At 46.0% G+C, this 16,999-nt stretch overlaps 1 protein-coding gene across 3 annotated transcripts in view; it reads left to right on the forward strand.

Moving 5' to 3' along the window:
- Positions 1-16,999, forward strand: part of HDLBP (high density lipoprotein binding protein) — a 91,467-nt gene that overhangs the window by 29,788 nt on the left and 44,680 nt on the right. For 2 of the 3 annotated variants that reach the window (XM_048863694.2, XM_075132318.1), the window contains exons 2-3: positions 14,570-14,633; positions 15,917-16,029. In XM_048863694.2, coding sequence (XP_048719651.1) covers positions 15,954-16,029 — 76 coding nt within the window. In that variant the 5' untranslated portion in view covers positions 14,570-14,633; positions 15,917-15,953. Of the gene's footprint in view, positions 1-3,962; positions 4,068-14,569; positions 14,634-15,916; positions 16,030-16,999 lie in introns of those variants that run through there. The other variant, XM_075132317.1, reaches the window with a different exon arrangement.

Below are 16,999 nucleotides of genomic sequence, written 5' to 3' on the forward strand. Positions count from 1 at the left end.
CAAACCCATAACTTCCAAGATTGTGGTAGAGCACTACAACCATTCAGGTACCACACCTAGGCCTACGGTTGGAATTTTTGCTGTTGCTAATCTATTATACATGCAAAACCTTCAGACACTACAATGATGGGCAGCAGGACAAAACCCCAAGATAGAAAAAACTCTAAAATCAACCAGCTGAAGGTCATAGAATCATAGAATATCAGGGTTGGAAGGGACCTCAGGAGGTCATCTAGTCCAACCCCCTGCTCAAAGCAGGACCAATCCCCAATTAAATCATCCCAGCCAGGGCTTTGGTCAAGCCTGACCTTAAAAACTTCTAAGGAAGGAGATTCTACCACCTCCCTAGGTAACGCATTCCAGTGTTTCACCACCCTCCTAGTGAAAAAGTTTTTCCTAATATCCAACCTAAACCTCCCCCACTGCAACTTGAGACCATTACTTCTTGTCCTGTCCTCTTCTACCACTGAGAATAGTCTAGAACCATCCTCTCTGGAACCACCTTTCAGGTAGTTGAAAGCAGCTATCAAATCCCCCCTCATTCTTCTCTTCTGCAGACTAAACAATCCCAGTTCCCTCAGCCTCTCCTCATAAGTCATGTGTTCCAGACCCCTAATCATTTTTGTTGCCCTTCGCTGGACTCTCTCCAATTTCTCCACATCCTACTTGTAGTGTGGGGCCCAAAACTGGACACAGTACTCCAGATGAGGCCTTACCAATGTCGAATAGAGGGGAACGATCACGTCCCTCAATCTGCTGGCTATGCCCCTACTTATACATCCCAAAATGCCATTGGCCTTCTTGGCAACAAGGGCATACTGCTGACTCATATCCAGCTTCTCGTCCACTGTCACCCCTAGGTCCTTTTCCGCAGAACTGCTGCCTAGCCATTGGGTCCCTAGTCTGTAGCGGTGCATTGGGTTCTTCCATCCTAAGTGCAGGACCCTGCACTTATCCTTATTGAACCTCATCAGATTTCTTTTGGCCCAATCCTCCTATTTGTCTAGGTCCCTCTGTATCCTATCCCTACCTGCCACTGTATCTACCACTCCTCCTAGTTTAGTATCATCCGCAAATTTGCTGAGAGTGCAATCCACACCATCCTCCAGATCATTTATGAAGATATTGAACAAAACCGGCCCCAGGACCGACCCTTGGGGCACTCCACTTGATACTGGCTGCCATCCAGACATGGAGCCATTGATCACTACCCATTGAGCCGGACAATCTAGCCAACTTTCTACCCACCTTATAGTGCATTCATCCAGCCCATACTTCTTTAACTTGCTGACAAGAATACTGTGCGAGACCGTGTCAAAAGCTTTGCTAAAGTCAAGGAACAACACGTCCACTGCTTTCCCTTCATCCACAGAGCCAGTTATCTCGTCATAGAAGGCAATTAGATTAGTCAGGCAAGACTTGCCCTTGGTGAATCCATGCTGACTGTTCCTGATCACTTTCCTCTCGTGTAAGTGCTTCAGGATTGATTCCTTGAGGACCTGCTCCATGATTTTTCCAGGGACTGAGGTGAGGCTGACTGGTCTGTAGTTCCCAGGATCCTCCTTCTTCCCTTTTTTAAAGATGGGCACTACATTAGCCTTTTTCCAGTCGTCCAGGACTTCCCCGGATTGCCATGTTTTCAAAGATAATGGCCAATGGCTCTGCAATCACAGCCGCCAATTCCTTTAGTACTCTCGCATGCAACGCATCCGGCCCCATGGACTTGTGCACGTCCAGCTTTTCTAAACAGTCCCTAACCACTTCTTTCTCCACAGAGGGGTGGCCACCTACTCCCCATGCTGTGTTGCGCAGCGCAGCAGTCTGGGAGCTGACCTTGTTCGTGAAGACAGAGGCAAAAAAAGCATTGAGTACATTAGCTTTTTCCACATCCTCTGTCACTAGGTTGCCTCCCTCATTCAGTAAGGGGCCCACACTTTCCTTGACTTTCTTCTTGTTGCCAACATACCTGAAGAAACCCTTCTTGTTACTCTTAACATCTCTTGCTAGCTACAGCTCCAGGTGCGATTTGGCCCTACATGCCCGAGCAACATTTTTATACTCTTCCCTGGTCATTTGTCCAATATTCCACTTCTTGTAAGCTTCTTTTTTATGTTTAAGATCCGCAAGGATTTCACTGTTAAGCCAAGCTGGTCGCCTGCCATATTTACTAGTCTTTTGACACATTGGGATGGTTTGTCCCTGTAACCTCAATAGGGATTCTTTGAAATACAGCCAGCTCTCCTGGACTCCTTTCCCCCTCATGTTATTCCCCCAGGGGATCCTACCCATCTGTTCCCTGAGTGAGTCGAAGTCTGCTTTCCTAAAGTTCAGGGTCCGTATTCTGCTGCTTACCTTTCTTCCCTGTGTCAGGATCCTGAACTCGACCAACTCCCAGGTTCCCATCCACTTTTGTTTCCCCTACTATTTCTTCCCGGTTTGTGAGCAGCAGATCAAGAAAAGCTCTCCCCCTAGTTGGCTCCTCCAGCACTTACACCAGGAAATTGTCCCCTACATTTTCCAAAAACTTCCTGGATTGTCTGTGCACAGCTGTAGTGCTCTCCCAGCAGATATCAGGGTGATTGAAGTCGCACGTCCTGGTTCTCATGGGCGATCTAGTAGCTTCTGCGAGTTGCTGGAAGAAAGCCTCATCCACCTCATCCCCCTGGTCCAGTGGTCTATAGCAGACTCCCACCACTACATCACTCTTGTTGCTCACACTTCTAAACTTAATCCAGAGACACTCAGGTTTTTCTACAGTTTCATACCGGAGCTCTGAGCAGTCATACTGCTCCCTTACATACAGTGCTACTCCTCCACCTTTTCTGCCCTGCCTGTCCTTCCGGAACAGTTTATAACCATCCATGACAGTACTCCAGTTATGTGAATTATCCCACCAAGTCTCTGTTATTCCAATCACGTCATAATTCCTTGCCTTCACCAGGACCTCCAGTTCTCCCTGCTTGTTTCCAAGGCTTTGTGCATTTGTATATAGGCACTTGAGATAACCTGCTGATCGCCCCTCATTCTCAGTATGAGCCCTCCCCTCACATACGTTCCTGCCTGTGCTTCCTCCCGGTATCCTGTTTGCCCACTTACCTCAGTCCTTTGGTCTCCTTCCCCCGGTGAACCTAGTTTTAAGCCCTCCTCACTAGGTTAATCTCTGTACCAAGCAAATGTATTTTTATATCCTTGTTTAGATTAATGTTCAGATATTTTACAGAAGTATGCTTTAAAGACAGGTGTGACTGAGTAGAGGCTAGCTATTTAGAATGTAGGGTGAGAGTGTTCAAAGCAGCAAAAGATAACGTTGTGTAAAGTGCTATATGTAAAAGGTGAGCCATAGGAAACATAGGTACTAAAATAGTATGTAGACCTTATATTAGCACTTTGGGTCTTTGCTTTTCAAAACACACTCCACACATTAGTGAATTAACACTAAGGGCTTGCCTAAACAGGGAAAGCAGCAGAACTATAGTGGTATAATTTACCAGTACAGCTCTAGAACTGTAACTACTCCCTGGGACACTGGTCCAGAAATCAAAGTGACTTTTTCCCTGTAGCTGATGTACCTGTACTTTCCAAAACGACAGGTCAACCCTGACGTTTGACTGGACTGTCAGAATGTGGGGAAGTGGAATTCTGGGGGGGGACACTCCTGGCTCTCAGCTAATTGGGGGTCACACCCGCTGAGCTCACCTCTTCCTACTTTGCAGATGGGGAGGGAGGTAGAGGAAGGTTATCATGCTGATCTTCAGGACAGCTGAGGACCTACCGCCTCCCTCAAGGGGGCGGGCGGGCTGAGAGCCAAGGTCCGGCAGCGGGGACCAGCTCTTCCTTCCCCCTGAGGCCTGGTTGCCCCTCTGGACCCGACCGGGCAGCGCCCTGCCGGCGGCGCTGCGGTTGCAGGGCCAGGCCTGCCCTGGAAGGGAAGGGGCATGGCTCTGACGTGCGTGGCTGGGATTGGCAGCCGCCCGCCCTATATAGCAACCGGGGAAGGTGCCTCGCAGCTTTCCCAGGAGCGTTTCGGGGCTTCTCCAGCAGAGAGAGCTAGCAGGGCACCGGCCGGAGTAAGTTGCATGCCGGGCCGGGACCGGGACCGGGACTCGGGGCACCCCCAGCTCCGTCACCCTTCACCCGCTGCAGCCGAGGCGCCGGGCTGGGCCCACGGCACCAAGTTGGCTGGAAAGGGTGGCGCGGGCAGCGGAGCTGAGCTGCCGACGTGGAGGCTGAGACGCGGCAGCAGCAAAGGGAGCTGTCTGTCCCGCTCCCCCCGCGCGGGTCGCGCCCCCTCCCTGCCCGCAGCCCCGCGCCGCCGTTTAGAGCTGCGCTCCAGTAGCCCCACGGGAGCCGCCACGGGGAGGGGGAGGGGGCAAGACCTACGTGTCACTACTGCGCATGGGCCCGGGCTCGGCCGGCGCTGCCGCCGCCGAACTTTGCACGAACTTTTTGCCCGGCCTTGTCCCGAACGGGCTCGGGGCCGAGGACCCCCGCGGGGAGCGGGTCTCTCTACTGCGCTTGCCTCCTGTGCTGGGCAGAGCGCTCTGCTTGCACAGACCGGGCTCGGGCTTGGGCTCGCTGCCTGCCCGCGGAGGGCATCTTCTGGCTGGGCCCCTACCGCCCGCGGTGTTAGCTGGGCGCCCACCTGCTGTTCGTGTGTTAGCTGGGTCTGCGCCTTGCACGTGGGGCTGTTCCCAGACCTGCTACTCGCGGCGCCTGGCTCCATTTTCACCGTTTTCTTTTTTCTTCTCTTTTGCTCGAGGGGGGAGGGGTGCATCGGTGAATTAACGTGGGATTTTGATGATGACGCTGGCAGTGGCCACAAGAGAGCAGCCCAGCACCCTCCCCTCCACCTCGGTTTCAGGGCTGCGTGATAATTCCCTTCTTAAATCAGCCCAGCCAACATCCCTCCCACCCCCAAAACAGCTCAACAAACCTTTAATAAGAAGGAAGAAGTATAACTTCATTGTGGTGTCGCTACTAACTTTCTGTGTCGCTTTGACTGGTTTACTTTTTAAGATTGTTGCAAGCTAGTCATATTTTTGGAGCTGGGATTGTGAAATTTCTGGCATTGTTCTTAGCTGGTATTTGTAAGAAGCGTACAAAATTCAGTTCTCACTATCAGGATCTTTGCAGACTTACTTTGGTCTTTTAGACCTCTTTGCTGGAAACCACTCCATAGTTCGTTAATCTGTACAGCACAAATAAGGTTTTAGTGTGCACCAAGAAAGTCCCATAAGGTGAGTTAATGGGTTTCTGGGTAGGTATATTTGAGTAAGGCTGGGTTTAATTACCTACCTTGATCTTATTTGTCTATATGTATTTGGAGAGGATGAAATAATGACTGTAAATAAAAGCAAGGCATAAGGAATTGTGGGATGCTCGTTACAAAATCAATGTTCTGCTTTTAATTACTTGAGAATGAGGGTGGCTGACTCATAGACCCAATCTTATCATTTGAAATTACTTTATCCGGAGTGTTTGGGGGGGACTGGATGAGGATGGCTTTACAGAAATGTTTTTTTTTTGGGGGGGGGGGGAAATGTGGTTTCTGGGATGTGGCTGTCTAGGGGGAGGGAAGATTTAGCCTTTGTCTAGACTAGGATTTAAGGTAGTGCTAACATGTCCAGTAATCTAGTATAGAGAAAGCACACTGCTTTTAATAAAAGAAAAAAAGGAGTACTTGTGGCACCTTAGAGACTAACAAATTTATTTGAGCATAAGCTTTCGTGAGCTACATTTTCTTTTTGTGGATACAGACTAACACGGCTGCTACTCTGAAAACTGCTTTTAATGTGTGCTCTGTGTGTTAGGCTCCCACCTATGGTTTAACTTGCACTTTATAGCAGTATAACAAATGTTAAAGTATATAGTGTCTTGTCTGACTCCTAGAATGTCAGTCACTAGTTATGCCTCTTATCCTAGCCTAGACAAGAGCCAGAGTTCATGGATGGGATCTATATCAGTGGTTCTCAAACTTTTGTACTGGTGATCCCTTTCGCATAGCAAGCCTCTGAGTGCGACCCCCTTATACATTAAAAAATCTTTTTTATATATTTAACATTATAAATGCTGGATGCAAAGTGGGGTTTGGGGTGTAGGCTGACAACTTGCGACCGCCCATTTAATAACCTCGTGACCCCGTGAGGGGTCCTGACCCCCAGTTTGAGAACCCCATATCTATATGAAAGGAGTGTTCCCCTGAATGGCAATGTGTAGGTGAGACTGAATGGTGGTCAGGCATGGCAGAGAGATTCTGGTTAGGTTTTATTAATGAGAAGGTTTTCTGGATGACTCTCCTTTTTATGAAGAAAAGAGGTATTTGAACCACTGCCCTCCACCTACCACCAGAAGCTGACTAGAGGAGCTTTACACCCCGTTAGACCTGGTGTACTGAAATCTTTAATTGTAACAAAATGGCCTGCCTTGGGATCTTGTCCAATGCCAGATCAGACTTGCAAAATGCTATTTGCCCAGGGTAACTTTTTTTTTTTTAGGGGGAAGGAAAATGAGTGAGTAAAGCTTTTTCATGAGTTTCATAGTGAAGAGCAGGTGAGGTGCTTTAGCTGGTGATTTCTTTGTGACAATTTTGCAAGGCTGATTTAAATAATAGATATTAATGTATGACTAGGCTTTCAGTAATTTGGTTCATATAACTGCAAGTTCAGGGTTCTGGTATTTGTCTCTTCTCTTGCCCCCTCCTTTTCTTTCCCCCATCCCCCTCTCCCAAGTGACTTTAGTTTTAGAGTCTCAGGTGATTCATTGCAACCACTTCCTTTAAAAGGTTATTTCTATGTACGTATCGCTGTTAGAATGAATATCAGAGTAACTTACTAGCTTTTCCCTTTAATGTTATCCTGTTACTCCTAGTTACCTTCCCTAAAGAATTCCTGTCCTTCCTTGGTGTGTATGTCAAATACTTGTAGAAGATCATGTCATCTCTTAGCCATACTATAAATGTTACATGCCTCACAAATTAGGAGGCCTACAGCCTCCTAATCATTTGGGTTGCTCTTCTGTAGTGAGACTAAAAGTGAGACTCCAATTCTTCAGTAACTTCCTAGTAATCTCAGTACACAGAACTGGACACAATATTCCTGATGTGGTGCCCTCCTATAGAGAGGGATTGTTACCTTTTTCCCCTCCATTACATGATTACTCTTCATCTGCAATTCAAAACTGACTTAGCCTTTTTTCTTTGTTGATGTATCACATTGCAAACTCATATAATTTGATCTCTATCAACTCCAGATCTTTTTTTCAGTATTACCATGTCCCTGGTTCCTCTCCAAACAGTGAATATCTGTTTGACTATTCACTACCCCCCTCATTCTTTAGTCTCACTATTATTTTGTGCCATATTTATACTTCTCTAGGGCTTGTGATATAACTGTCCTTAGGGACTGGGCATCTTGGATGTATGTATTTATAAACTTGTTTAGTGATCAAGGAGAAATGGATTCATCGGAGTTGGGAATAGTACAGTAGCTTTTCAGAGCACTTAAACACTGGTTAGACTAACACACAAATGACACGGCTGTTACTCTGAAACCTGACACAAATGAAGTTTGTTAATCAATTTATAATTGACCATACTGAAGAGGACAAGATTATTGTAAGGGGCATTATCTGGTGTTTAACTACTGTTAGTCTTCCTGGGTGTCCTGTATAAAACTCAAGCTTTTGTGAATAAAGTAGTCTTGTAGATCGTTAACTAGGGAGAGATTTGTGATAGGTTTACTGGCCCTTTAAGGTTGCACCTCCCCCTCATCTCTTTCCCCTCCCCCTCTCTGAAGCTATGAATGGTCACTGGTACAGGCAGTGCTGAGGTGGCATTTGTGAAAATTACTTTCTGCTCTACGCTGACACAGCTTGCTTTGCAGGGCACTCCTAAAGTCTTTCTAAATTTCAGAATGGTTTGGAAGTCTGCCTGCATCCCCTCACAGGTGTGCACATGTACAGATTTCAGATAAGTCATTTTTTAAAAATAGGTAATTAGCCTTTCTTCTCTTTACTTTAGCATAAGGCTTCACTTAAGCAAAACATCCAGTCCCATTTGGAATCTGTTATGAATGTCTTTGTTAGAATATGCTTGCATTATAACAAATTGTCTGAATTACTCTTGATCTATGTGTGATCGGGATAGATTGCTTTTCATCTGTCAAGTAACAATTTATTAGAAACACTGATAAGAGGAAACTACAAAAAAAGTAAATCTTGTCACTTTGAAGGCAGCTGAAGCTTGAGTCAGTTTAACAGCTTCAGCCTTAGGAGAAGTGACATGTAAACCAGTCATTCAGGGGTAGTCAATTATTTTTTGTCAAGGGTCCAAATTTCTTGGTCAAGGTATAATCCAGGTCCAGTCTCCAGAGAAAATAATAATGAGTAAATAAAAAAAAATTCAAGGTCCATTCCAAAACATCTGGCTGTCCAGATTTGGCCCACCCTCCACCTGTTGACTACCCCTGTCTTAAGCTGACTAACATGCAGGCAAGATCAAAGGTGTATTTGAAATGTAAGGTTTTGTGGGAAGAAATGGAAATGATTCCAAAGTTAGATTGGGGGTGGGGATGAGATCAAGGATACTCTGTCGCATGAAGAACAGACAAATTTCCCCCAGATCAGATATTGCATTAATGAAACGCTGGTGTAAGTTTAACCGACATGCCTGATGGGACAGTATATTCTGTCCCACCTTTAACATCAAAAAGGGCACAGGCTATATGGGATCTGTGAGGCAGCATAAGACACCTGCAGTCAGAGAGACTCTTGAGAGGCTGCGTGACCAAGTGGGGCTAGAGTGATGGCACTCAGGCTGAAAATGGGAGGGCAGGAGTGAGGGCATGGGGAGAGAAGGCGCACTTCCAAAAATAGAGAGGCAGCTTGCATTCACTGCAACTAACCTGTCTGTACCGCATAACCTGTCTACCATGTCACACTGCAAGACCAAACTGTTGTATTTTAATCTCCTCTTGTCAGCATAGCTTGTTTTTAATTAGACCAGTTGGATCTTAGATTGTCTTCGGGGGACTTTCACAGACCATCCTGGAAAGGTGAATTAATTTTCAACCTCGGAAGGAAGGCTACACTGCTCTGTCCGGGCTATCAGGGTATGTCTACACAATAATTAAACACCCATGGCTGGCCCTGGCAGCTGATTTAGGCTTGGGCTGTGGGGCTGTAAAATTCTGGTGTAGATACTTGGGCTGGAGCCTGAGTTTGGGACAGCCTCGCGGGGTCCCAGAGCTCAGGCTCCAGCCCAAACCTGGATGTCTGCACCACAGTTTTACAGCCCTGCAGCCTAAGCACCCAATGAGCTGCGAGTATTTAATTACTGTGTAGACATACCCTACGTCAGAAGGGTGCAGAACTAGGGACTCCACTCTCATAGTGGGTGTTGCTGTCAGGGCTGTGGTCTGACAGATGTATGGGAAACAACTACTGACCATGGACAAGAATTGAGTTTTAAGGTGGCTAGTTATAAAATAGGAGCGGTCAGGGAGTAGAAATGTCATAATGTTCTTAACTAATCAGTCTCTAGGCTGGTTATATTTAGGAGTGCATCTAGCTTAAAGCACTTTTTTCAGCATGTTTTGTAAAGTATGTACAAGAAATATCCATTTTCGGAGTAGGGACTTCATCTGTAATCAGGTCCATGAATGGAGTTGCACCTTGGGGCAAATGACAGGACACGAGAGCTTTGCAGGGTGGAAATCTTTTTGTTTTCTGTGTATTTGATTATACGTTGATTATATATGTGATGTAATTTAATTTGATTACCCAAATACAAACCATTTTAATTAAAAATAGATTAAAATGGCACATGATTTGCTACTGCTGTTCAAAAATGCTGATCCTATTGAAAATCTAAATCGTGGCTTGCCATGTAGTCTCATATGTATTTGTTCTTGCATACACAAATTTCCCATGTAGGGAAGAGTCTGCCTCTTGTTTATAAATCCTTTTTCAGAACAAAATTTTAATAAAAGCTTCTGAGAGTACCATGTTGATCCCCTTTGCCTAGGAACTGCAGTTCATCCAGTGGGCATCTGAAATTTCCAGTGGCACTAAGCCATTTAAAACATGAGTGCATGGCTTATTGGGTGAAAAGAAAGTATGTCCATACTTCCCCAAAAGGTGGGGCATGCCCTTTGGTTTAATAAGTGGCCCATTATCTGAATGTACGGACTTGAGGGCCACTTCAGTTCTGGCCTGGCATGACCCTCTGAGGCCTGCAATGTATCTCATGGCTTGGGTAATTGTGGAGACTAACAATGTCCACTCAGTCTGCTGTACCAATAATAAAGCAGTAATTCACACTGCTAAACCTCAGAGATTCCTGTTCCTAAATACATTGCTCTGGTGTTGACTGCAAGGAGAATCACTGCAGCTGGTGTGGACTCGGTGAAGCCAGCAGCTGTGCTCCAAAGTCCTTGTCAGACGGGCACTAAATTAGGTCACAGTGCACCAACACCTTGTCCTTAACCATAACCACTGAGGAGCAGAGTATGTGCAAAGTAAACCCGCTCCTGGTTAGCAGGAAATTGTTTTCTTCTGGGAAATCTGAATCCTTTCCAGACACCAAAGCACTGCAGTCTTCAACATGAATGGATTCAGGTTCTAGGCAGTACAGAAACAAATCTGTGACTTCTGTGTAGACCGGGACTGGTATCCTAGATAGATCATAGAATATCGGAGTTGGAAGGGATCTCAGGCTGTCATCTAGTCCAACCCCCTGCTCAAAGCAGGACCAGTCCCCAATGTTTGCCCCAGATCCCTAAATGGCCCCCTCAAGGATTGAACTCACAGCCCTGGGTTTAGCAGGCCAATGCTCAAACCACTGAGCTATCCCTGTCCCTGCCCCGCTGCTTATGGCTGGGATAGTAATATTCCTTCTGTAGCCTTACTGCTATTCACAGGTCACGGTTGGGAAGTCCTCTTCAGCCATACTCGTGTCCATCATGTCAATACCTCTGGCTGAAACTCTGGTCCTTAGGACAAATATCTTATTGTCCTTATATAGATCCATGGTATGCACACATCTTGAATACTGCATACATATGTGGTCTGCTCATCTCAAAAAATATATACTGGCATTAGAAAAGGTTCAGAGAAGGGCAACTAAAATGATTAGGGGTTTGGAACAGGTCCCATATGCGGAGAGATTAGAGGCTAGGACTTTTCAGCTTGGAAAAGAGATGACAGAGGGGGGATTTGATAGAGGTGTATAAAATCATGAGTGGTGTGGAGAAAGTGAACAAGGAAAAGTTATGTATTGTTCCCATAATATAAGAACTAGGGGCCACCAAATGAAATTAATGGATAGCAGGTTTAAAACAAATAAAAGGAAGTTCTTCTTCACTCAGCGCACAGTCAACCTGTGGAACTCCTTACCTGAGGAGGTTGTGAAGGCTAGGACTATAACAGGGTTTAAAAGAGAATTGGATACATTCATGGAGATTAAGTCATTAATGGCTATTAGCCAGGATGGGTAAGGAATGGTGTCCCTAGCCTCTGTTGGTCAGAGGGTGGAGATGGATGGTAGGAGAGAGATCACTTGATCATTATCTGTTAAGTTCGCTTCCTCTGGGGCACCTGGCATTGGCCCCTGTCGGGAGACAGGTTACTGGGCTGGATGGACCTTTAGTCTGACCCAGTATGGCCATTCTTATGTTAAGGGTGTGACCTAGTTAACACACTTTTTCTTTGACTGTACCATCATGGCTTAACCTGCTTGGGGCTGTAAACCTTGATGTTATCACACTGACTCTCTCATTCTTACCATTGACTAGACTAGAGTGTGTCATAGAATCATAGAATATCAGGGTTGAAAGGGACCTCAGGAGGTCATCTAGTCCAACCTCCTGCTCAAAGTAGGACCAATCCCCAACTAAATCATCCCAGCCAGGGCTTTGTCTCTTAGGTTAGAGTATTAGCTAGACATACAAATATATTGGCATATTCCTTCCAGAACATGTTGTTGGCAGTGCTCTAATTTAACAGAATGGCTAGCTTCACTTTCCATCAGCTTTTTCCCCTTGTATTACCCACTGACTACAATAACTATAATCAAAGTAACTTTAATGCTCTTCGAATGCTTGTTCATGTCAATTCCAGTCAGGTGTGTGTGCGTGCATGTGCACAGTAGCAGGAAGATTTTTCCCCTAGCCACATCTGTGGGGTCAGCCTGGGCACCCCCTGGAATCACGCCTTCATGGTGCCCTATAAACTGCCCTGCTGACCCACCACCCCCTCAATTCCTTCTTACTGCCAGTGATGGTAGCTGAAACTTCCCCTGGCTCTTTCTTTGGGTAGCAGCTTAGCAGTACTTCAGTTTTTGCTATAGACAGTTAGTGGTGGTTACCCCCGTCTCTTATTTGTCACTGGGGCATGCCGTGATCCCCGGCCTTCAAGACTTGCCAGGACTGCCTAAAAGTGACCCCCACACCTCCTGTTTACAGTGTCTGGGTGAGGGTCACCAAAAAGACCGCTGCAAGATCTGTTGGGAATTCTGACTGAAAACTCTTAAACAGAGGGAGCAGTGGCTTAAAAGCCTCCTCATGGAGGCAGCTCTCCAACCTCAATCAGACCCAGGCACCAGAGATCCCGCTCCTAGTACATCTTTCTCCTGGTGTTCTACCCTAAGCCGCATTCTAGCGGCAGAGAGAAGCGACTTCACTCATTGGATGTCCTCAGGGCGCTAGCCTTCTACATGGAGAGAATGAAGCTGTTCAGAAAGTCAGTCCAGGTATTCGTGGCAGTGGCAGACAGAACGAAAGGTCAGTTGATATTGTCACAACGCATCTTGTCATGGATAGCGTCCTGTATTTGTGAGTTCTACAACCTGGCAGGGGTTCCTGCCCTTCCAATCACTGCACATTCCACCAGGGTGCAGGGTTCATCAACAGTGTTCCTGGCTCACATTCCCACTCAGGAAATCTGCAGAGTAGTGACGTGGTCCTCCATCCATACTTTTGCCACACACTATGCGATTACACAGCAGGCCAGAGAAAATGCGGCCTTCGGATGAGCAGTGCTCCATTCAGTGGATAACTCTGACCCCACCTCCTGAACTTGGGCTTGTGAGTCGCCTGATTTGGAATTGACATGAACAAGCGCTTGAAGAAAAAAAACCAGTTACTTGCCTTCTCCTAACTGTTGTTAGAGATGTGATGTTCATGTCCATTTCAATACCCACCCTCCTCCCTCTCTGTCGGAGCAGCTGGTAAGAAGGAGCTGGGGGTGGTGGGTTGGCAGGGCCCTTTATTGGGCACCGTGAAGGTGTGACTCCAGGGGGCGCCCAGGCCAATCCTAGAAATGCTGATGGGGAAGAATCTTCCGGCTACTGTGCACATGCACGTGCACACACATGATCAGAATTGACATGAACAACACATCTTGAAGAACAATAGTTATGAGAAGTAACTGTTTTTTGTAAAACCAAAAACTAAGGGAACCGTTGTGTCTAGGCCTGACCCCAAAGCTAACTGAAGACAGTGGAAAGACTCCCAAAGATCTTCACAATGTAAGGGCCTGATCCAAAACTTATTGATCTTCTTGCTACTCTTGTCCTTTCCTCCTCCCCTTCTCTCCCTCCCCACCCCCCGGTCAATCATCATCACTTATTGTGTCATATCTCATTTAGGTTGTGACCTCTTAGCAGCAAAGACTGAGTCTTGACTTTTGTAAGATTTCTAGCGTGCTTTGAGGCAGTCAAAGAAATGATAGATGTACTCGGTTATTGAGAAGGTAGGGAAAGGATTTAGGAGATGAGCGTCATTTGTGGATCACTTAGTGAAAGCCTCTTCAAAGGAAAACTGCAGTACTTGGATTAAAAAGTGGCATTGTGCCTCCAACTGATGATTAGATGTTCGCTTTTGGGGTTGCCTGTATGCTAACTTCAAAATCTCTTTAGTTCTAGGGGAGGCTCTCTCGACAAGGTGGGTATACCTGGCAGGGGCATTTAGAATATGTTTAAAGACTCAAGTTTAGTGTCTGGTGTTCTAGCCAGCACCTGTCTGCATGCAGTGGGGTGTGTCTGTGTGTGTGTGTGTCTCTCTCTCTCGTCTGAGGAAGAGTCTGTGCATTGATTCACCCAGGCTTCACTAAGCTACATTCCTAACTTCTGACTACTGTCAATTTTATTGGCCGTTTTTCAGGTTGTTTCCTCCAACTAGATGGATTGCTGTTGATGCTATGGTTTTCAGCCCTGAAACTTCCAATTCATAACCTACATCTGTTACTAATCTGCTGTATTCCAGCCTTACACTATATAGGCTTTTGTAGGCAGGGTAACCAAACAAAATTTCCTGTGGGATTTAGCTTTGTCCTTGTGATTCCCTATGGTTGTGGTTAAACAATATGGAAGTAATGCAGCAATGTGTGAGTCAGTGTTTGAGCTTCCTTGATGATGGGCAAGTTTGAGATGGCACAGAGCCTTACTTAGTTTGAAACAAAAAATACAGTAAAGGCAACACTTTTGAAATCCTACAGGATTGGAGGGGGTGTGTGTGTGTCATATTTTCTTTTGTCTTGGAGCAGAGTTAATAACTACTTTTTTCTTTCTACAAAGCAAAAGCTGGCAGGCTGACGGGCAGCTTACAGGACGGACTTTCTGGCTACTGACCATTTAGCTGGTAAGTTACTGATTGTATATATCAGACTTTCCTGTTCCTGGGCCACTTGCTCAGCAAAGAGAAATTACCAGTGTTCTGCAGTGACCATCTGCCCACAGCTGTCTTTTCTCATTAAGCCTTTTAATGCTTGCATGATAGACCTGTACCTTAGAGAGCATCTTTCTGTAGCTTTATTCCATCCAGAGTCAATGTATGGTCATTGAATTTAAAAACAACAAAAAAAACCCACCTCAACGATAAATGTTGATAGGATGATTAGAGGGTGCTAGTCTACTTGTGTTCCCCTCTTCTGTAGGCATAGGCTGTGGACATCCCACCCTCTGAACTCTGAGCACTGAGTTTAGAATGTGGAATGTTGGGCTGTGTTAAGGTCAAGAAGTTCTGTTACTGGATTGAATGAAAAGCTTGAGACTGGGAGCTGCCATAGACAGCTTTGCTCCTTTAAAGCAACTGTTTTTCAGGGCTCTTTGTCAGGAGAGGAACTTAATTCCAATCTCGCTCATGAAGCGACTTTCACACAGCTTGTGAGGGTATTGGTCATAGTGATTCTGGCTTGCCAAACTAGAGGTGAGGTGAAGCTGTAGTTGACCAGGTAAGGGCATGAGGTGTGCCAAGGATGAATCTGAGAGAGAAGCTGGCTAAATGCTTAAAATCTAGATTTGTTGCTTATGTTTGTTCTGTGATAGTATTCCAAGCATAGAAAGCAGTGGGGAGAGGACAAGATTCTACATAGTAGAAACTAGAGGCAGGGGCTTCCTCAGTATCTGTACTGTCCTTTGATCACTGCAGAATCAAATCCATTGATAAATAGGAAAAAAATTCTTAGAAGTGGATTTTTCATTTCCTTGTCATGCAGAAGTGTGGTTTCTAATGAATAGAGCCCTGCAAATCTGCAGATATTCACTTTATATCCGCGGACCATGTTTGCAGATTGGTTGCAGATACAAATTTTGTATCCATGCGGGGCTCTACTAATGAACTCTTGTGTATGTATGATATGACACTTACCATCAATTTGTCCCTAGATGACATATGTACAAACGAGAAATGGTTTTCCCTTGATACTGACAAGCATCTCTTAAAGTCCCTGCTTCCTTCCTGGGCATGGTATGGGGGAGGTGTTTTCACTTTTATGGAAGTTCTCAGGTAAACACAGTGGCCCCTTCACTCCAAATGAAGTTCTTAATTAGTCTCTTAAATTCTGCCCATGGGGGAAGTCCACTTCTCCCTGGTTTTGATTATGGTGATGCTGGTGATAAGCAGTGCACCCTTCTCTCTCCCAGTGGCATACCCGGATTGTGTGTAGGTGGGAAATTGACAATGAGCTCTGTGGCAGTTTTGACCCAGGAGAGCTTCGCTGAACACCGCAGCGGCCTGGCTCAGCAGGAGGTGAAAGGTAAGATAGTCACAAAGTTCCTATGAAATCCCACTTAATATCCGCTGCACAGATGGGGTCCCTCTTACTGCCTGCAAGTGGTTCAGAAGTGCTAGGCTACTTGTGGGCAACCAAAGAAGCGGTCTCCTTATTCATAGTGTGGTTGGTCCATCAGATCATGGTTACCCATCTAGAGTAGAATGGTAGTATTTCATATCTGTTTTGCCCAGGTGTAAATGACCTGAGAGAATCAGGCCCTCAGCCTCTAGAAGGAATCCTCCTTTTAAGCAGATTGTGACAGTGGTACACCCTGTTCTACAGTGTGTATCTGGGAGAGCAACACACAGTGATGTGAGAGCACTTGCTCTCTTAGTAGCTGGGTCAAGCACAGTGGGTGGTTTCCTACCATGCTCATGCAGATTGTCCTGGCCGCAGCTATGCGGGAGAAGCTACTGATGGACTCTGTCTTCCATCCTTCCAACACAGTGGGCCAACTCTAACTTCAGAAGCGTTGTACCTACTTCACAACAGGTCTTGTCTTGGTCCAGTATACCTAGAGCTCTTGCTAGTTCCCTAATGGATCATACCTGAGCTCTTCTCTTCTCTTCTCCTCCTCCCCCTCCCCCAACCACCACCTTGCCCAATATCCAGGATTTTGCTGGACTTTCTCTGCTCTGTGTTTGCTCCAACCCTCCATCTCCATCAGTCTCTTCACCTCAGCTTGACTCCACACCTGTCCCTCCTACCTTCTTCTCCCTTGCCCTGTCTGCCTCATCCTCTTTACTTTTCTTTACATATAGCTGATCCCCCTCTTAACTAAACCCACCCTAAATAAATGCATATTGTGGCACTAATGTGCAGTTTGCTGCTATCACTTTGTTCACTCTGCTGGTGTGTTTTGCTCTTTTCCCCCACCCTGTGTCTGTCATGTCTATTTAGATTGAAATCTCTTTGGGGCAGGGACTTGTTTACGTCTCTGTACAGTACCTAC

This window comes from Caretta caretta, chromosome 9, assembly GCF_965140235.1.
Source record: "Caretta caretta isolate rCarCar2 chromosome 9, rCarCar1.hap1, whole genome shotgun sequence".
Classification (NCBI taxonomy): Eukaryota; Metazoa; Chordata; order Testudines; family Cheloniidae; genus Caretta; species Caretta caretta.